Consider the following 20,015-nt stretch of genomic DNA (forward strand, 5'->3'; position numbering starts at 1 on the left):
GTGTGCTTTGGGCCATTGTCATGCTGAAAGGTGAACTTCCATCCCAGTTTTAGCTTTCTTGCAGAGGGCAGCAGGTTTTCCTCAAGGACTTCTCTGTACTTTGCTCCATTCATTTTCCCTTCTATCCTGACAAGTGCCCAGTCCCTGCCGATGAGAAACATCCCCATAACATGATGCTGCCACCACCATGCTTCACAGTAGGGATGTTGTTCTTTGGGTGATGCGCTGTGTTGGGTTTGCGCCAAACATAGCGCTTTGCATTTAGGCCAAAAAGTTCCATTTTAATTTCGTCAGACCACAAAACGTTTTGCCACATGGCTACAGAATCTCCTGAGTGTTTTGTTGCATACTTCAAATGGGATTCAGAAGTATTCAAAACAACTTTATTAACTGGATTAATGACTAAAACAATAAATCATTTTAAATTAGAAACTTCCATCTCCTTTGTCTGTTTTTAAAAGATGTTATAATAAAGTTGGAAAACGCTTCACAATCCTTGAGTAATGACTTCCTTCTTTCCACCCAACCATGAGGCCAGATTTGTGGAGTGCTTGGGATATTGTTGTCACATGCACAGTTTGCCATTGGCCTCTTGGTAGCCTCTGATCAGTCTCCTTCTTGCTCAGTTATCCAGTTTGGAGAGACAGCCTGATCTAGGCAGGGTCTTGGTGGTTCCGTACACCTTCCACTTCTTAATAATCGTCTTGACCGTACTCCAAGGGATATTCAAGGCCTTTGATATTTTTTTATACCCATCCCCTGGTCTGTGCCTTTCAACAACTTTGACCCGGAGTTCTTTTGAAAGTGCCTTGGTGCTCATGGTTGAGCCTTTCCTTTGAAATGCACTACCAAGCAGAGGGAACCTACAGGAACTGCTGAATTTATCCTGAAATCACATGAATCACTACAATTTAACACAGGTGAAGGCCACTTAACTTGGTGTGTGATTTTGAAGGCGATTGGTTACACCTGAGCTAATTTAGGATTGCTATTACAAGGGGGGTGGGCACTTATCCAACCAAGCTATTTTAGTTTTTATTTTTTATTAATTTTCTACAAATTTCTAGAATATTTTTTTCACTTGGAAGTTGTGAGGTAGGATGTGTAGATAAGTGAAAAAAATATATATTTTATTGCATTTTAATTCCAGGCTATAAGGCAACAATAGGTGAAAATTTTGAAAGGGGGTGTAGACTTTATATAGGCACTGTTTGTCTGTATGTGTGTGTGTGTGTGTGTATATATATATATATATATATATATATATATATATATATAATATATAAAATATATAAATCTAATTTTAACAAGTTTTAATTGTTTTCTGTTGTACTAGAGTCCGCCTCTCTACACAAACAATTTACTGCACTAGCTGTCAGGTTCCCTTTCAAGTACGAAACGTAACCATTACCTAATGAGTATTTACCTCCTAAAGACACGAAACCTGAATAAGATATAACAAAGCTGCTCAGCTGAGCCTGTGACGCAGTCATGCCGGCCTCCGTGGGTATAAAGGACTGTGCTAACTGACCTGACAGACAAGCCTATTCAGATAAGTACTTGTTACTTTTTCTGCTATAAATTTTTGCATTTATTGTGTTTTTACACAAATTATATATGATATTAAAAATAAACGCTGTATTAGTTTTACTAATTATTCGTATTTGTGCACTACAGCCTGTTCTTTGTTACATCCTGTACCGACCCATTTCTGACCTGCTACTGACCGGTCCTGTACCAACCTGGTCTTCAGGTCTTGAACAGCCCCTTTGCTGTCTTTAAGCAGACTGAAGCAGCCTAGGTTTCATTCCTGCGACACACGCAAGACCAGTTTGCCTGCTGAGGACAAGCACAGCAGATGCTCTTCCTGCCTGAGGCCAGAGCATGCAAAGGATGCCCTGGTGAACCAGAGTGCTCTGTGTCCCTCACTCCTGCACAACGCTCTTCCCCATCACCCTCTGGCTTTGTGCCAAGGGAGAGAGCCCACTCAGGGAGCCGTCTTCACAATCCTCCTCTGCCTCTCCTTCTCCCCTGTAGAAAAAGAGGAGGAGTCGCCTTTCCATGCGATTGACGGTCCACTTGGGGTCCCAGGGGGCTGTGAGCGCAGATTGGCAGCCTCTCAGGAGGTGGGCGAACAGGAGCTGGCGTTCCCGTTTCAAGACAAAGATATTGTTTCAAGAGGGCCACTGCAGTCTTGCAAGTGACCTGGCCTATATGATGGTGAGACAAGGCAGTCCATCTTTTATGATGAGCCTACCACCTTTCCCATGTGCCCAACTGAACCCCCCCCCGGTGCACCCGGATTTTGTTTTTGAAATCCAGTCATTCTGTGGTCACCCTGCTCCTGCTGTTTCCCAGTCTGTGGACACCCTGTATAGGGTGCATAATGCCTAGAAGCTGGGCCTGGCCCAATTTCCACCAGTGGAGACTTCAATTGCTGCGTTAGTACAGGCACTTAATTTAGCGCTGCTGTCCAAGGACGCGATCTGCCCCAACAAACGGATGGCTCTCGGCAGTGATCCGCAAGCGTGCCTATTAAGCCAGTGCATTCACCACAGCGCTGGGCAAGTTTAGTAGTATTCTGGTAGCCTCCAGTCCTATTTGCTGAGGTCCCTCTAAGACAGCCACAGGCCCTCATCACAACAACTGGATGAGCTGCGTCTGGTAAACAAGAACCTGCTCCATCTATCAAAACTGAACGGGCATGCTGTGGGTAGAAACCTGTCTGCACTGGTAGCCGCACACAGGCAGCTTTGGCTTTCCCAGGCATGCTTGCCTAATGGGGACAAAGCAGCGCTGCTGGATGCCCCTATTATACCAGGACATACCTTTGGTCCTGCAGTGGACGAGATGCTGCAGTGCTCTCACCACTTGCTGGTGCACTTAGCTTCCCAAGCAACCTGATAGTAACCTAACATCTTATTGAATGTATTTTTTCGCTGTTGCAAAATACAGTAATTCCTATACCGTGTCTTTAGAAGCTACAAGTTTACTGGAAAAATAGAATACTGTTGAGAAACTGTAAGTAAAGATGACGTTGGAAATCAGTTTCCCTAGTAAAATAATCACACTGTGCACCTTTTATTTTTTAATCCTCCAAACACGCTGCCTATGTCATTTCTCAACACTACTAGTTTAACTCCTCCAGTGTCTCCCAGACGGTCAATGAGTCAGTCATGCAGAATGTCACAGTCAGCCTGAACAAAATTGCTCATTGCATTATAATACACACTGATATCTGCAATTACCATAATGTTTTTAACTTTTTATACGTTATTCTTGAAAATGTGAACCTAGGGGTTTTTTTTTGGTCATACGTGGTTCCTTCGTTGTGACCCAACGCAAATGATGCCCACCACAATTTCAGGCTGAATTTGGTACTTTACAGGAACTATCGCCGGGTTCTGAAGAGAAAATAATCGAAGGAAGTTGATTCTGTTCAATTCCTGTTAGTGTTTGACTATAAAACAAAAATACAAAAATGCAGCAAATCTATGTGGCCTAATTTATCCAAGCCATTTTATAACTGGTTAATATTATTGTGTAGGTTTTCTATTCCTTCTTCTGCTAAGATAATTATTAGAACTTGACTTAATAGCTAAGGTCAAACAAACTCATGACCATGAGTTAATAAATTAATACATTCTCTGTACGAAATTAGACTTTCAGATGGAACAGCAAAACACCTGCACGCACATGAGAAAGCAGTTCTAATCTGAGCTGGCTGCTTGGATGTCATCACTCCAAACAAACACAAGTAAAAGATGTTTCCAAGAAATGTGGTAGTATAGAAGAGAAAAGGCTAATCAATGCCTTTCACAAAGAAGGCTCTGAGTTTCAAGACAAAACCACAGGATGCTTTATTTATTAAAGAACATTGGTCGTAAAGTTCAGAAATATCTTGGTCTAGTTGCCACAATAAAAATAAAGAAAACTGCTTAGTCATGGCCCCATGTTGGGAATTCCTGATAAAGCAGTCCCTGGATTGTGGTCTGTTCCACTAATCATTTGCAAATGTTCATTTAAACTGCATGGATCAATATGAACTCGAGGCTCACTCTTGACCTTGCATGTGGGGACTTCATTGCCACCATCACCCTAAATGCAGTATTTGCAAATATCTTGAATTGCATTACATAAAAATGTAACAGATTTCTACTTTCAGTATACTTCCAGTGTTTCTAGTCCTGCTATGTTAATGTAATAAAGCCCTCTGCCACGTATGCAATCAGTTAGAGCAGAGACTGCTGGGTAATAATTACCCCCCCCCCCCCCCCCCCCCATTTTTTTCTCCCAAACAAACTTTATTGACAGAGAGCATTCAAAATCACTAAACATTGGCGATGACACCCAAGATTTTATTTTTCACAAACCACATCTGTGTGAAAAATCTAAAACAATCTAAAAGGGAAAGTACTTGAAAATTAAATTGTATTTAAAGGAAATGTCTTTGTTATGCTGGTATTATTTTCCTATTCTGTTAATAGCAGTTGCACTTAGTCCACTGTTTACTGATGATCCAATCAGGAACGCTATGACATCGTCCTGCGTTGCTAGGTAACAGATGGGGTGAGGTTGCACCACTGAGCTCTCGCGAATCACATGCCAGGGCAAAAGACACGTAACTGTGTGTTCTGTAGTACATATACACACACATGCTGCTGTATGTTTCAGAACAAAGCCCTTCTAGTGAATTAACTTTCACGCTGTTAGATGCTGCTGGTGACCTGACATTGAAAGATAAAAGCAGATAACGAGTCCTTCGTCCAAGGACAGGACAACAAAGTAACTGCTGCTTGTTTTCTTTCAGCCATGCTGCGACAAAGAAACCTGTCTTCAAAATTCGCTTTCCACTAATGTACCTATTTGATATTCCTGACTGGCTTGGCAGTGTCTCAGTGTACTCAGAGTATACATTCTCTGTGCAGAACCAGAATATGTGTTCTGTGCTTTTGGCTTCTTTTGATTTACACGCATATATTGTTCCCTCTTTATTACACTATCTGACGTGCACATCCTAAAAATGTGAGGTATTTAAAATTAGTGATGGGCTGTTATACAGAGAAATATAGGACATTTACAGTTTCCAATCAACAAACCAAATTGAAATATCGAGGGAGCATAGTAATGTACAGCGTTCTTATGCAGCAGGTTCACACCACTGGTCACAACACTCAGTAAGTTCCTATCCCTTTCTCTCTATCTCTGCAGGGAGATCTTCCCCTATCTGGTGGTGGTGATCGGCCTGGAGAACGTGCTGGTCCTTACCAAGTCTGTGGTGTCCACGCCCGTCGACCTGGAGGTCAAGCTGCGCATTGCACAAGGTGAGAGACGAGGCTGTTGCAGCACATGTACACAGCAGACTTACACTGCACAGCCTTCAATGATCACAAGCTGAATTATGAAACAACCCATCACTTTCCGTAACCACTGAGTTCCTCAAATCCACTGCCTTCCACACTGCAACACAGCACTCTAACCAATACCTCAAACCGACTACCTTCCACACTGCAATGCAGCACTTTAATCAATACCTCAAACCCACTGCCTTCCACACTGCAACCCAGCACTCTAACCAATACCTCAAACCCACTGCCTTCCACACTGCAACGCAGCACTCTAACCAAGAGTTTCTCAAACCTACTGCCTTCCACACTGCAACCCAGCACCCTAACCAATACCTCAAACCCACTGCCTTCCACACTGCAACACAACACTCTAACCAAGAGTTCCTCAAAGCTACTGCCTTCCACACTGCAACCCAGCACTCTAACCAATACCTCAAACCCACTGCCTTCCACACGGCAACACAACACTAACCAATACCTCAAACCCAAGGCCTTCCACACTGCAAACCAGGACTCTAACCAATACCTCAAACCCACTGTCTAACACAACAACCCAGCACTCTAACCAATACCTCAAACCACTGCCTTCCACACTGCAACCCAGCACTCTAACCACTGAGCTGAGCAAACCCACTCAAACCCACTGCCTTCCACACTGCAACCCAGATCTCTAACCACTGAGCTACTCAAACCCACTACCTTCCACACTGCATCCCAGCACTCTAACCAATACCTCAAACCCACTGCCTTCCACACTGCAACCCAGCACTCTAACCAATACCTCAAACCCACTGCCTTCCACACTGCAACCCAGATCTCTAACCAATACCTCAAACCCACTGCCTTCCACACTGCATCCCAGCACTCTAACCAATACCTCAAACCCACTGCCTTCCACACTGCAACCCAGCACTCTAACCAATACCTCAAACCCACTGCCTTCCACACTGCAACCCAGCACTCTAACCAATACCTCAAACCCACTGCCTTCCACACTGCAACCCAGCACTCTAACCAATGAGCTACTCAAACCCACTGCCTTCCACACTGCAACCCAGCACTCTAACCAATACCTCAAACCCACTGCCTTCCACACTGCAACCCAGCACTCTAACCAATACCTCAAACCACTGCCTTCCACACTGCAACCCAGCACTCTAACCAATACCTCAAACCCACTGCCTTCCACACTGCAACACAACACTAACCACCAGGTACTCAAACCCACTGCCTTCCACAAGGCAAACATCATTGCTTATGACAGGGTAGCCATCTGCTGTGTTGATGTGTGCATTCACTGCTGAGTGACAGGCAGGAGATCGAGACAGAGGTTGAAGTTGATACACCCCGCAGGTGAACAGGATTTATTTACATATCAACACACTGAAGAGATCACGTGACACAACCAGCAATGGCAGCATATGGCTTCGCCTTGTTGCATTCCAGTTGTTCTGTAATGGTTACATTTCATACTTGAAAGGAAACATTAGGTTATTATCATAACACTAGTTCCCCGAAATAGAAATGTAACCATTAACCTTCAAGGTCGCTGCATCCTTGATTGCAGCAGGCTTCAAGGAAAAATGACGCAGATTACTTTGGGGCGGGCCATGACTGCTTCACAGAATCTGTGAGCAGCTTTGATATATCTTCTTCAGGTTTCGGGTCTTTAAAAGGTGGTTACACTTCTATTTCAGGGAGCCAGGGTTATAGGAAGGAGAATGTGTTTGTAGTCTTGTGACTATTACATATTGATTTATTGATGAGATACACAATATAAAACCCAGCTCGATCTCTGTTCTGTTCAAGTGCACGCTACAATAAACTTTAGTGTGAGATTTAATTAGGATTGGCAGCTAATAAACAATGAAAGAAAATCTTACTATTCATCTGACTTTTAAAAAAAAGTTATCAGAGTACTTCATAACAGCGTGTACTAAATTAGGTAGGACAATGCTAATTAGGGATGGTAACGTTTAAAATGTTATCTATGTATTGATCGTTTTTGATTTTAGTAAACAGGTAATCATTTTCAAAGAGACATATAAATGTAGAGGTCAGATCAGCTGTAGTATTTATACAGCAGGATTTAGGCACTGTAAGGTCATGTTGTGATTTGAAATATATTTATTTATTCAAAATCCATATACATGTAAATGATAGGCACATGTCGTCTTAGCTGCCACAATGTTGCAGTTTATCATAGAAACAGCACTTTAAAGGAGGGCTTCTCATGATGGCTGCAAAGACTCTCAGTGTTTTAAAGCCATTTATTCATAAACAAGGGGGTCAGACAATAAAGAGTGCATCTGACTGATCTTACTTCAACACACATTGCATTTATCTAAACCAGTTAATAATTTATGAGTTTATGACTTTGTTTTGTTAGTGTTTTTTTTTTTTTTTTTTTTTTATGATCGGGATTTTTTTTTCTTTGGCTTGACGGTGGGAAGTAATGCTGAGTGCAGGGGTCAAAGCAGATCTGTTTAGAGATCTGTTGACCTAGCAGAGCACGCCCCCTACTGTCTCTGTGTGCTCACGGTTTTACTCTGAACCAGAAAACCTCTTAAGTGATGAGAGGATAGGGCAGTGAGGGATGACATGTACCCCGTGGGACCAAGTCTGTGTCTCTACTCGCAAACAGATTATTTTCCACCCACAGAGCCATATGTTTATGCAAGCGTAATTAAGCATTTGCTTTGGATGATATTTAAGTAATTTTGTTTCATAGACTTTGGCGAAGCTGTTACTGCCATTCACACCAAAAAAAATGAAATATTTTCAACTTTAGCCGCAGCGCTTTGTGACGTACCCTACCAGCAGCCAATCAGGTAAAAATAAGAGGCTCCTTTCCACAAGAGAAGATCGAACAAACAAGATTGAGGAAGAAAAGCCGATACTGTGTGTGTCCGAGCATGTTCAAATTCAATTTTTTATTTTATTTCAAACAAACAAATATGAACATGTTTCGCTCCTCATAGACCGTCATCAGTGTGTATGGCTATATATCTCTGATCTTTAAAAACAAAACCAAAAAATACAAGTGTCCCCCCCCCCCCCATTAATTTTGGAAAATGTTAGTAATTTAGTTTTAAACAGAAGTTGCTACACAACTCTTGCAAAACATTAATGACTAACAGAAAAACTTTTACTACCCCAACAAATCAACTAATTAACACAGTTAAAACATATATCTATTACTCAATGAAAACCCAATAGTCTAAGTTTTACATCAATAGCTCAATGTTATTTACATTTTAAATAGTGAGCAGAGAGGTTTGTTGATTGTATGAGTAGTATTGTTCCTTGGGTGAACCAAAATAATGAGCTTAAGTCGTGTGATTTCATTAAAAACGGTAGGTGCTCAGTGTTTTGTATTTGAGTTGAGTTAAAGTTGCCAAAATGAGTTGATTAAGAATCTCTATAAATAGTCATTCAAAAAGACATAATTTTAATTAACGTTAGAATGGTGAAAGATATGACCATGCCCCGCTTCAGTAATGAAGATCACCTGGTTGCTATCGGCATTATTGTAGGGGGCCTGAAGAATGAGATGTTCTGCTTCAACAATCAGTAGACTAGTCCAGAGAAACCAGGAAACCGGCGCTGTGAGGGATTCATCTTCCAGCAGGACAACGACCCCAAACATACAGCCAAAGCCACACTGGAGTGGCTTAAAAACAAAAAGGTCAATGTCCTGGAGCGGCTCAGTCAAAGCCTGGACCTCAATCCAATTGATAATATGTGGAAAGAGTTGAAAATTGCTGTTCACCAAAGGTCCCCATCCAACTTGACGGAGCTTGAGCAATTTTGCAAAGAAGAATGGGCAAAAATTGCAGTGTCCAGATGTGCAAAGCTGGTAGAGATTTATCCAAATAGACTCATGTAATTGCTGCCAAAGGTGCCTCTACCAAATATTGACTCAAGGGAGTGAATACTTATGCAATCAATTATTTTCTGTTTTGTATTTGTAATTAATTGAGAACAATTTGTAGATTTTATTTTTCACTTTGACTCAAACTCCTAATTAAATCCAGTTTTGATTCCATGTTGTAACACAGTAAAATGTGGAAAAGTCCAAGGGGGGGTGGATACTTTTGAGAGCCACTGTAAAAAAGTGTCAGTTTTATAATACATGTAATTACATGCTATAGGACTTAGGCAGGGGTGAAATTACAGGCTTTATTAACATTAGATAGATAGATTACGTTTACAATTAGGCATGATTAAAATTCAAAGGTAAAGCACAGCACACAGTCACGCTAAAGAATCAAGAAGTGCAGTTAACATATTTATTGACTGGTGAAATACAATTCAAAGCTGCTGCAGTAGGTCAACTGTTTTGTCATTTCAGATGTTTTCATAATATAAACATTGCATTTTAAAGCCAGTGTGCCGTGCAAAAGCACATCATGATAAACCACATTTGTAGGTGAAAAACGCTAGAATAAAAGTCGCTACTTATAAAAAATACATAAACACGTGATATTTTCAGTCCACTAAAAATGGCTTTACATAATACCTGTATAAGTAAGAAATTGTTGTGTCCAGTGTGAAAACAACACAAAATTAAAGTAGCACTATAGCATTAAAATGTTCAATACAAAAAAATACCAGAGTTACAAACTCTTGCACTGTCAAAAAAATAAATAAATAAATAAATCTGTGTGAACAGGGGCTGGTGGCAACACAAATTGACGTCCGGTGTGAACGCCCCTTCGCATTGTCTGTCCCCCCTCCCCAGGTCTGAGCAACGAGAGCTGGTCCATCATGAAGAACATGGCCACAGAGCTATGCATCGTCCTGATTGGCTATTTCACTCTTGTCCCGGCTATCCAGGTAACCTACCAGTAGCTCATATGGGTTGAACGTCTAATTGATACCTGATTAAATCTGCAGTTGTCTGTTTGCACATCCTCATTCTCCATTTCTAAGACTAGCTCGAAATAGGTTTGAGATGAACAGCAACCATTGATTTAACTGGGTAAGCACTGATGGGCCCGAATGGCCTCCTTTTCTTTGTTTGTGTCGTTATGAAGTTGAGTAACTGTGTGTGCCACCCGTAGGAGTTCTGCTTGTTCGCTGTGGTTGGCCTCGTCTCAGATTTCTTCCTGCAGATGCTTTTCTTCACCACCGTCCTCTCTATCGATATCCGACGTATGGAGGTAAAAGAAGTGTGTGTACTTGTGCGTTTGCGTGTGCATGTTAGTGCACACCTTTAGTGGGGTTAAAAAAAGTCCCTACAAGGTAGAAAAACCTGACAAAATATACCTTGTTAGGATATAGCCCATCCCTCTGTAGTAATGAAATGTATATTTCAAACATGAGCAATTATTTTAAAATAAATAGTTTTAGATGCAACTTTCATTATTGTGACGATCACCTAGCAAAGCTAAGCCTACGGAAATAGGCTTGCAAAACAATTGTGGTTATGTTGAACGGTTCAGTAGGCTATTCATTGAATGATAAATGCTTGTGTCTTTTAATCTTGTATTCTTATTACCCCTTCATTCCTTCTCCCACGGCAGCTCACGGACTTGAACAGGTGCTTCCCTGCCGAGGCCTGCCTGGCCCCCCCTAAGCCCTCGCCTTTGCGCCCGCGGGAGGCCCACCAGCAGCAGTACAAGAGACTGCGCCCCGTAACCCCTTACACCATCACCCTGCAGCCCTCCTCCTTCCGAAACCTCACGCTGCCCAAGAGACTGCGCGTCATCTATTTCCTGGCCAGGACCCGCCTCGCACAGCGCATCATCATGGTGAGGGAAGAGGGGTGGGGCTGTGTGAGCAAGGACCGGAGCGAGGAGGAGCTGTGTGAGAGAGGAGAGGGGAGGGGAGGAGAGGAGGTGTACGAGAGAGGAGAGGAGAGGGGAGGAGCTGTGCGAGAGAGGAGAGGAAGAGAGGAGAGGGGAGGGGAGGAGGTGTGTGAAATGATGAAATCATGACATTGGGCATATGAGATTTTTTATTTGTCTGGTCTTTCTCATTTGCATTCTGTGCTTAGGTCAACTGGTATCAATATTACACAAAAATGTTTCATTAACATTTGACTCACAGTTATACTCGTTTTGTAATTCTAATATTTACCTCTCCCCATCTCCTCATCTCTCCCCTTCTCCATCTCTCCCCCCTGCTCCTTCTCTCTAACCCAGGCTGGCACAGTGATCTGGATTGGTATCCTGGTGTACACGGATCCTGCCGGTCTGCGCACCTACCTATCAGCCCAAGTGTCTGAGCAGAGTCCCCTTGGCAAGTCAGGGGGGCTGCCCCCATTGTCTGTGTTTCCTGTGGGGGACCCCGAGAGCACACTGACAGTGCTGCCCCACCCTGAGCCCACCCCCCTGTTGGAGAACCAGTCCCAAGACCAGCAGCGCCCTCCCTGGGCCAGCCAGAGAGACCAGCCCCCTGGCCCAGACAACACCCCTGAGATCTCCTGGATCCCCCCTGACGAGGAGACCTGGAGGAGGCTGTCTTTCAGACACTGGCCCTCCCTCTTCAGCTACTACAACATCACACTGGCCAAGAGGTGAGGGCCGTCTGACTGTCTCCCTGCATGTCTTTCTGCCTGTTTGCATGTCTTACCTGTCTGTCTCTTTGCCTGCCTGTGTCTGTCTGTCTATTTGCCTGCCTGTCTCTCTGCCTCCCTGGCTGTCTCTCACTCTGCCTTTCTCCGTGTCTGTGTGCCAGTGTCAGGAGTGATGTGTTGTTCTCCCTCTGTGTCTGTGCAGGTACATCAGCATCCTGCCAGTGATCCCTGTCTCGTTCTACCTTAGTGCTCAGGACGCTGTGGAGGCCAGACACCCTCAGGACACACAGCGCTTCCACTCCCACTTCCCAGCCTTCGACATGCAGGCAGAGCAAGCTCCGGAGCCCCCCGGCAAGACCCTGAGTCAGCCTGACTTCACTCTGTACAAGTGAGTGCACTCATCAACATTATGAATCACGCATGAGAAATCAACCCATCACCAACATTCCAGGGCATCTTGTGTTGTGTATAGAAGCAATCCCATGCATCTTTGTTCTTGTGATTTAAAATAAGTTACTAAACTGTGTATAGGGTGACTCCTATAACAGATCTGATTATAACAGATTTGGGTTAGAAGTTACTCTCAGTATAACGGAATATTCTACCATTGAGTATTTTTAAAGCAGAGAATTAATCCCCTTTTTAAATAAAATACCCAGCTTCTATATTCCTCACAATATCCTAATTACGTGGTAATTGATCAACACTTATCTTTTCCTTGTTCTTTAGTATTTAGTTTTTTCTAAATCCATTCCTTAGTAAAATATGCAGCACCTTGCTGTATTCCCCTTTTCCATTGTTTCTCTGGGCATTCACTTCTAATGGGATTGTTTGTAGCGCACAGTGCCACTGCTGGTGAAGGGTTGTAACTGCTCTCATGGTATTTTAACTCTGCACGCAGTGAGCCTCATTTTCTACAGAGCCTGACAAAGGACACATGTTTTGCTGAGATTCAGTTTTGTTTATTTGATCTTCAACGTGACTTACTGATAAAGAAAAAAAAAAAAGCAAACAACACTTAACACACATCCCCAGTAAGAGATGACAGTCATAACTTCACTTTATTAGGAAAATAATTCTTCGGAACACCATTCATTAGCAAAGGTGTCGTCAGACAGTTGTTACATTACCAACTATGCACCCCACACAATAACATATTGATAATGGCAACAGTTTAAACAGTGCTTGCCGTCAGTGCATTAAAACACAGATAAGGCTTGTGTATGTCTGTCTGTCTTGTGTGCATGCGTGTGCGTGTGTGTGTGTGTGTGTGTTTACTAGCTTTATCTCTATGGCCTGTGATAGCATCATTCAAGGTTTACAGCCTCACAGGCCCCTCTCCCCTGCCTGCTGCTCATTGGTTCAGCCTCTGGTGGAAAGATGAGCCTGGCTGTGATGTCACTGTGAGGTGTCTTAAAGGGGTCCTGTCCTTGGTGTGGCTCTCTGCTGGCAGTGGAGAGGGCAAATGTGGAGGCTTAGTAACTGGAGGGAAACCCACCTGCAGCGGTGAGTCCACACAGCTCAATGCTACTTTTATATGAACTGGAAAATTATAAAAGTCTGCTTCACCAGTGTGCCCTTGACTTAAAACAAACTTGACCCAAAGCTATAAAATACTCTCTCGCGACACATTTACAAATACCTAAAGAAATTTCAAAAGGAAATTAGTAAATTCAATGACAATCATTTTGAGTATTTTCCAAAGTCTTTGTTAAGTTGATTATGTTTAGGGCTTCTGTTTTTTGGTTTTTATTAACTGTATTTTTGAGTGCTTATTTTTAGCTATTTTTGAGTTTTATGTAAATCGTTTTTTTTTTTTGAGGGGCTTTCATTTTTGTTATACTGCATGAAATTAGTTTTTTCGGTTAATTTCCAACATATGTTTATTTCTGTCAAAATATGTATAAGTACTAATACAGTACATATGTTTATTTCTGTCAAAATATGTATAGTAACTGGACAGTACTTGCACACTTAAGTTGTACCATCATTTCGCCACAGTCTGTTTTAAATCCTCCATATCTTAACTATAATACAGCTTTAAATTCCGTTAAGAAGCCTCCATACCTGATTGTAATCTAATTTTAAATCTTGGTAAGTGGAGTCTCTAATAGAAATGTGTTAAGCGATTGAACAACAGCTGTATTTGTTTAATGGATCTCATTTTGGAATTTATCTTGGAATGGAACCAGGTGAATTGCATTATTTAAGATTACACCATTGCACCTTTAATCAAATGAGCAGCTTGGACCAAGTAAAGTAAATCTCTCAAAGAGTGATGTCTTAGTCCTGAGCACCTCTAGCTTGTGTGTTTTGCTGTTGTCTTTCTTATCCCTCAAAAACCTTTTTTCATCAGGAAAACCTTGTTTTTTTGTTTTGTTTTTCTCTGGATGAAATGTGTCTCATGTTGAAGCTGTCCAGTATTGCACTGGTTAAAGAGTTGGGTCTGTCTGGGCTTCCAGTTTGATTTCTACCTGTTTGAAGCTGCAGTGTATACCTGAGGGTTGATGAAGCCACACTCTTGAATGTGGACACTGCAGCGAGGAGATGCGTGTGGATAGTTTTTGTGGCTTTGCTTCATGTCCGGTAATGCCTGGGAATGGAAGGAGTTTTTGTCACTTTTGTGAAGATGGTACTAGAATTGAAATATTCTGCTCTATAAGCTTTTAGCAGAAATACAAGTGGGCAGTTTCTATCAGGATGAAGTCTGCACTGGTGCTATCTCCCCTTGTAAAAGTTCCCCATAATAAAAGCATAGCAAAGTGTAATACAGCCTACTGAAAGCATGGTTTAAGCATTGCAAAGAATAGCAAGGTATGGTAAAACATATTAATAAGCATGGCAAGCCAAGGTAAACGATAGTAAACACATAGTATACAAATGGGAAAAGCATGGGTGAACTGCAAAAATGCAGTTAAATATGGTGGTAAACTTTTATAAGCGTCCGTCTCAGGATCGCCCCCAGAAATGTTTCACATTGTACGCAAAACTGAACCACACCGACATTCCATCTCATGCCGATAATGACTCTGCATCAACATGCTGTAAAGTGTTTCAGCCAATCAGAGTGCTGCATTTTTTTTATTTTTTTTTGTGAACAATTTAAACTATTAATTAAGACATCAAAGACAAGTCTTACATAGGATTAATAACCCCCATTCCTACCCCCACTCCAACCCAAGAGTGGTGCAATTTTGTTCTTTCCTGAGTTTCACAGCACCTACATTGTCACATTAGAAAACTTCAATCAAATTGCATCACCGTTTCCCTTTCTAAAAAATAAACACAGCGCGCTGCCATCGAGACAGAACAGCAACTACAATGATAGCCAAATAGTCTGCAACAGTAAAAGCTACAAATAAACCTATTTGAAAAACTAGCTCACAAATCTGTCATGCTGGTTCCATTTCTAATCATTACTCTCACAATCACTACAACTAATGTAATCATTACTCGCTCCCTAAGCATGGCTTATAAAGATAAACTTTTTTTTTCTTGTACATTGTGACAAAACAAGCAGTTAAAAAAATAATAATAATAATAATAAATAATAATAATAATAATAATAATAATATCAGCTTGGCAATTATGTGTTAATGATTAGGAAATGTATTAATCATTTTAATACATTACACTGATCAAATTAAAATACAAATGAATCTTGTATGAATGTGAACTTACTTATTTTCGGCACTTAAAACTCCACCACCTTTAGTGCCAGAAACAGAGCTTGGTGCTTTTATTGATTTTTTTTTCCCTCTGACATTCTGGATCATCAGATTTCTTGCTCTTTTTCAAGGTTTCAACCAAACTTATCTGCTTCTGTTTGCTCATTACTACCATTAAATAAACAGTACAATCCTATAAGCTTGAAATGTCTGTTTCACTTCAACAGATCGCACAGGCTCATATGCCAGACCACACTTATAAAAGTGAAATTTAGCAAATCAAAGGTACACACAGTACCTGTCTCTGTCTGTCCTGTATCTCTCAGGGCAGCGGCTCTGGGTCTAGTGGCAGGCGTGATCCTGGTGCTGCTCTTGTTCTGTCTGTACCGGGTCCTGTGTCCACGGAACTACGGTCAGAACGGGGTGTCCCACGGGCGGCGCCGGGGGCGCGGAGAGCTGCCCTGCGACGACTACGGCTACTCCCCCCCCATCAGCGAGATCTCCCCCCTGCTGCTATCCGGGCACCACATGGTACGCACCCCCCTCTCCCTTCTCCCTCCTATTCTCTGTCTCTTCTCCTGCACTCCTCTCTGTTCTCTCCATTTCAAACTTATATAGGCTTTATTAGCATGATAGTATTATTTAGGTTTTGCTAAAGCAATTACAATCAAAGTTTCAAGATTTTACAGCTTCTTAGAAACAGTCAGAATGTGCAGTGTTTTTAAATTGTCTCTCTCATGCTGTGACCAGTAGCTACGTATTCAGAAATGCAAGACTTAACTCTTTCTCTCCTAAAAGATTTTCTTTTCATCTTTAACAGCTGGTTTCATAGACCCCGATTAGCACGAATCCTAAGGTAGCATTAGGTAGTTCAAAACTAGTACAAACCAGCCTTATGTCTTATACGTTTTACACTGAAATGTTTCTTTTAATATCTGTCTACAACAGGTAGCTGCATAATTCAGGGATGGAAATAAGACTCGTATTGAATAGCAGTTTCCCCCTCTCCAGGTCTTAAAAGGAGCCCGATTAGCCACAGTGTACAGGTAACAAGCTCAGCTATGTCTTATTAAACTCATAGTAAAACCAGGAATGGATCAAACTGCTATGCAATGAGAGTCTTATTTCCATTCCTGTAATAAGAAGAAAAGAAGTCCTTCTGTTTTCTCTTCTTCTCCCCCAAAAATATTTGCAAATGTAATCGGTACATGGAATTTGGGAGAGAACGTGAACCTTATTTGAGTAATTTACTGTGTTTCCCCTCCTTGTCCCCCTAACCCTGCAGGATATTGAGTGTCTGGCAGGTGATGGTATGCTGCTGGTGAGCTGCTGTCTGGCCAGACAGATCCGTGTGTGGGACACACAGACAGGAGACTGCCTCACTGTCATCCCTGACCCCGGGTAAGAGGAGGGCACTCCACCGGGGGGAGTGAGGCACACAGTGTGTTCAGCATTTTGAAATGAGTCAGGTCCTTCAATGATCAAGTCTCGTTTCCCACGATAACTTTGTACAGTGTGCAAAAACTAATCAAAATTAGAATCACAGAACTACAACTTTCTATAGCCTTTTCAAATGTCAAGAATAACAATTTTACTATAGAATAGCACATAAATAGAGTTGTCTGCTTGTAAAGATAGTTCTCAAAGGTGCAAACAGTAGTAAATAGTGGTGGAGAGGCCCCTGTAGGTAATGTGTCTGGTCTCTTGTCACCTGTCTGAAGTATCCTGCTTGCTTGTCATTGCTGTCCAGGCTAAGGCAGAGTAGCAGTGGTGTGTGGGAGCGGCAGGAGAGATGGGAGCCAGAGCCTGAGGAGGAGGGTCTGGAGGCTGGGGTGGGGGGCTACCCACTCAGGAGGAGGCTGCTCCCCTCCAGGCCTGCCCTGTTTGGAGACCAGCCTGACCTCACCCCGCTGATCGACACCAATTTCTCCGAGCAGCCCACCTGCCTGGGGCACGCCAACGAGGGGGCCAGAGGAGGCTTCCACTTCAGAGGGTTGCTGGAGAGAGCCTACGAGGAGCATGGGGCCACCGCCCCCAACATACAAGGCTACTCCCCTTCCCCTGCACCCTGCTCCCCTTGTCGGAGACACAGCCAGGGGGACGAGCCCCTGTGCGGCCCCAATCCCCGCCCCGCCAGCTGTCTGCCTGCCGTCCCTGGGGATTGGGACAGCTCAGTGTGGGCTCTGGAGCTGCAGGGGAGCCTCATTGCAGCCGGGCGTAGCAGTGGGAAGCTGGAGGTGAGTCAGTCTGGATCAGAAATACCACCAGCACTTCGGGACGGCCCTACATAGTACCTGCTGGGTTGCTGACTGTTATAATGTAAACATTTAAAACTTAGAACAATCAAACAGCTGTGCACCATGAAAGCAACTGGCCTCAACAGTTGTCTACTTGACTTTTTTGTTTTGTTTTGTTTTAGATTCAAATTTTGAATGCCTGTTAGCAGATGAAGGAGTAAAGGCACAGCAGTGAGGTTTTGAAATTCAAATATGTGTTTCGCATGCCTTTGTGGCATGTTTTATTGTTTCTGTGTAAGGCACTTTTTAAAACATTCCTTATAAATTTGTTGACTTTTCCATCTTGAATGAATCCCTGAATGTTGACTTTTCCATCTTGAATGAATCCCTGAATGTACCCCTAAGCATACACAGTTTATCAAAACCAGAAAGACAGTTATTCATTTCCCAATATACTTTTTATAATTAATTAATAAATAGATAAACACAGAATATAGATTCAAGTAACAAAACAACATCTTCCACAAACCCTAGAAAGTCTGCTTTTTTGTTGGTGCCTGTGTGTGAGGTGTAACGCCCCCCTCTTCTCTCTGTAGCTCTGGGACGCTCTAGAAGGCTGTCTGCACTGCAGTAACGAGGAGGGCAAGTCTGGGATCACTGCCCTTGTCTTCCTCAACAACAGGTACACTGCACTCTCGGCTCACTCAGTCCAGTGGCTCAACATACTGGATGAGGATGCTGCTTAGTATAATGATTCTGGTCATTAACGGTTTTTTTCTACTGCTGAATGTTTATTAGAGTATATATAGTAAATATGGATTGGAGAGGAGGGGCATAGTGGAAAATGATTGCCCAGAGGAAAGACTGCTGTTACCAACAGGGGGCTATAATGCCTGACGCTGCAGGCTGAGGGTATTGCTCCCTGGAGGTAACAGTAGTCTTCCCGAGGGGCATGTCATTTTCCACTATGAGATGAGTCTGCAGTACATATGAAATCAGTCAAGAAAATAAGTGATGAAGAAAATGTCGCAATGGACTGGAAAAGAGTTTTGAAGCAAGTGGAAAGTTTGCTATTTTTTTTCTAAAGAAATTGTTTTAAAACTTAGAAATCCGGGGGTGGGGGGTGTTGGAAGATGAGGAATTGTGCCTACAAGTGACAAACAAAAAATAAAATATGGGCTATAGAAGATGTTTTGCCTTTAATGGAATTTCATTTTGCCTAAAATAGGGTATATTTGCAGAAATGAATTAGTCTACTGCCACATTCTCATTTCTCCATATGTATTGAATCCCATGTTGACTGATTTGTGTAATTCTGCTCATTTTGAGGTCATTCTTCTCCTTTCCCTGTTCAGAATAAGGGTTTGATTGTGTTTTCCTCTTTTAATAGAATTGTAGCTGCGAGGCTGAGCGGCTCATTAGATTTCTTTACTGTGGATATCAATAAACCCATGAACCTACTGCAGTACCAAGGTGAGTGTCAGCAGGGTCTCTTCTCTTCCTGTACCTAGTCCCGCGCTAGGCTGTGCTGTTCTGATTTAAAATAGTTTTAAGAATAAGAATTTAAGGACAAACCAAGGCTTTCAAATATGTTGTTTGAGCTCTTGTGATATCTAGGATACAGACCCCATGCTTTGAGATTCTGTAGTGCCTTTACAGGTGGTACACCCCTGTTTTCCATAACTCTGATGTATTCCATTAACTGTGTTTTCCAATAAAAATCAACGCACTGCAACATTGTTTTAACCTCAGGCCTTATCTAGGAACATAGATACCAGGTTTTTGAATTATTCCCAGGGTGTTGTGTGTCATTTTCTTACCCTGTGTGTGTGTCTCTCTCAGGAACTCCCAATCGTGGCAGCATGCCCCCTTCCCCCTGCTACAGCAGTGATGATGTAATCTGCTGTCAGCTGACCCACTCGGTGCAGTGTGCCCACCAGAAGCCAATTACAGTGCTGCGTGCTGCAGCAGGGCGGGTGGTGACGGGCAGCCAGGACCACACAGTGAGGGTGAGGCTCATCTGGAATCTTTCTGTTTGCTTTCTGCTTTTTCCTGTGTTTTTTTTTTTCTCATCCAGTAAAACCGGTTATCTCTCTCTCTCTCTCTGTCTCTTACATAACATGTTTTTCAAGAGGTGCATTTTCACTACCAAACTGAACTTCTAAAAAAGAAAAAAATATATAGAGAGAATGGACTTCATTCTCCTTTTACAGGCACTTAAGTCAGACAGACCTGGATC

The 20,015-nt window shown here is 42.5% G+C and overlaps 1 protein-coding gene across 4 annotated transcripts in view; it reads left to right on the plus strand.

The window, feature by feature from the left end:
• Positions 1–20,015, plus strand: part of LOC121314664 (sterol regulatory element-binding protein cleavage-activating protein-like) — a 51,199-nt gene that overhangs the window by 25,916 nt on the left and 5,268 nt on the right. For 3 of the 4 annotated variants that reach the window (XM_041248144.1, XM_041248142.1, XM_041248145.1), the window contains exons 9-20: positions 5,212–5,324; positions 10,093–10,187; positions 10,415–10,513; positions 10,877–11,104; positions 11,498–11,871; positions 12,074–12,259; positions 15,866–16,070; positions 16,825–16,940; positions 17,290–17,776; positions 18,373–18,458; positions 19,167–19,249; positions 19,619–19,785. In XM_041248144.1, the coding sequence (XP_041104078.1) occupies positions 5,212–5,324; positions 10,093–10,187; positions 10,415–10,513; positions 10,877–11,104; positions 11,498–11,871; positions 12,074–12,259; positions 15,866–16,070; positions 16,825–16,940; positions 17,290–17,776; positions 18,373–18,458; positions 19,167–19,249; positions 19,619–19,785 (2,239 nt within the window). The remainder of the gene's footprint in view (positions 1–5,211; positions 5,325–10,092; positions 10,188–10,414; positions 10,514–10,876; positions 11,105–11,497; positions 11,872–12,073; positions 12,260–15,865; positions 16,071–16,824; positions 16,941–17,289; positions 17,777–18,372; positions 18,459–19,166; positions 19,250–19,618; positions 19,786–20,015) is intronic. The other variant, XM_041248143.1, reaches the window with a different exon arrangement.

This window comes from Polyodon spathula, chromosome 4, assembly GCF_017654505.1.
Source record: "Polyodon spathula isolate WHYD16114869_AA chromosome 4, ASM1765450v1, whole genome shotgun sequence".
NCBI lineage: Eukaryota > Metazoa > Chordata > Actinopteri > Acipenseriformes > Polyodontidae > Polyodon > Polyodon spathula.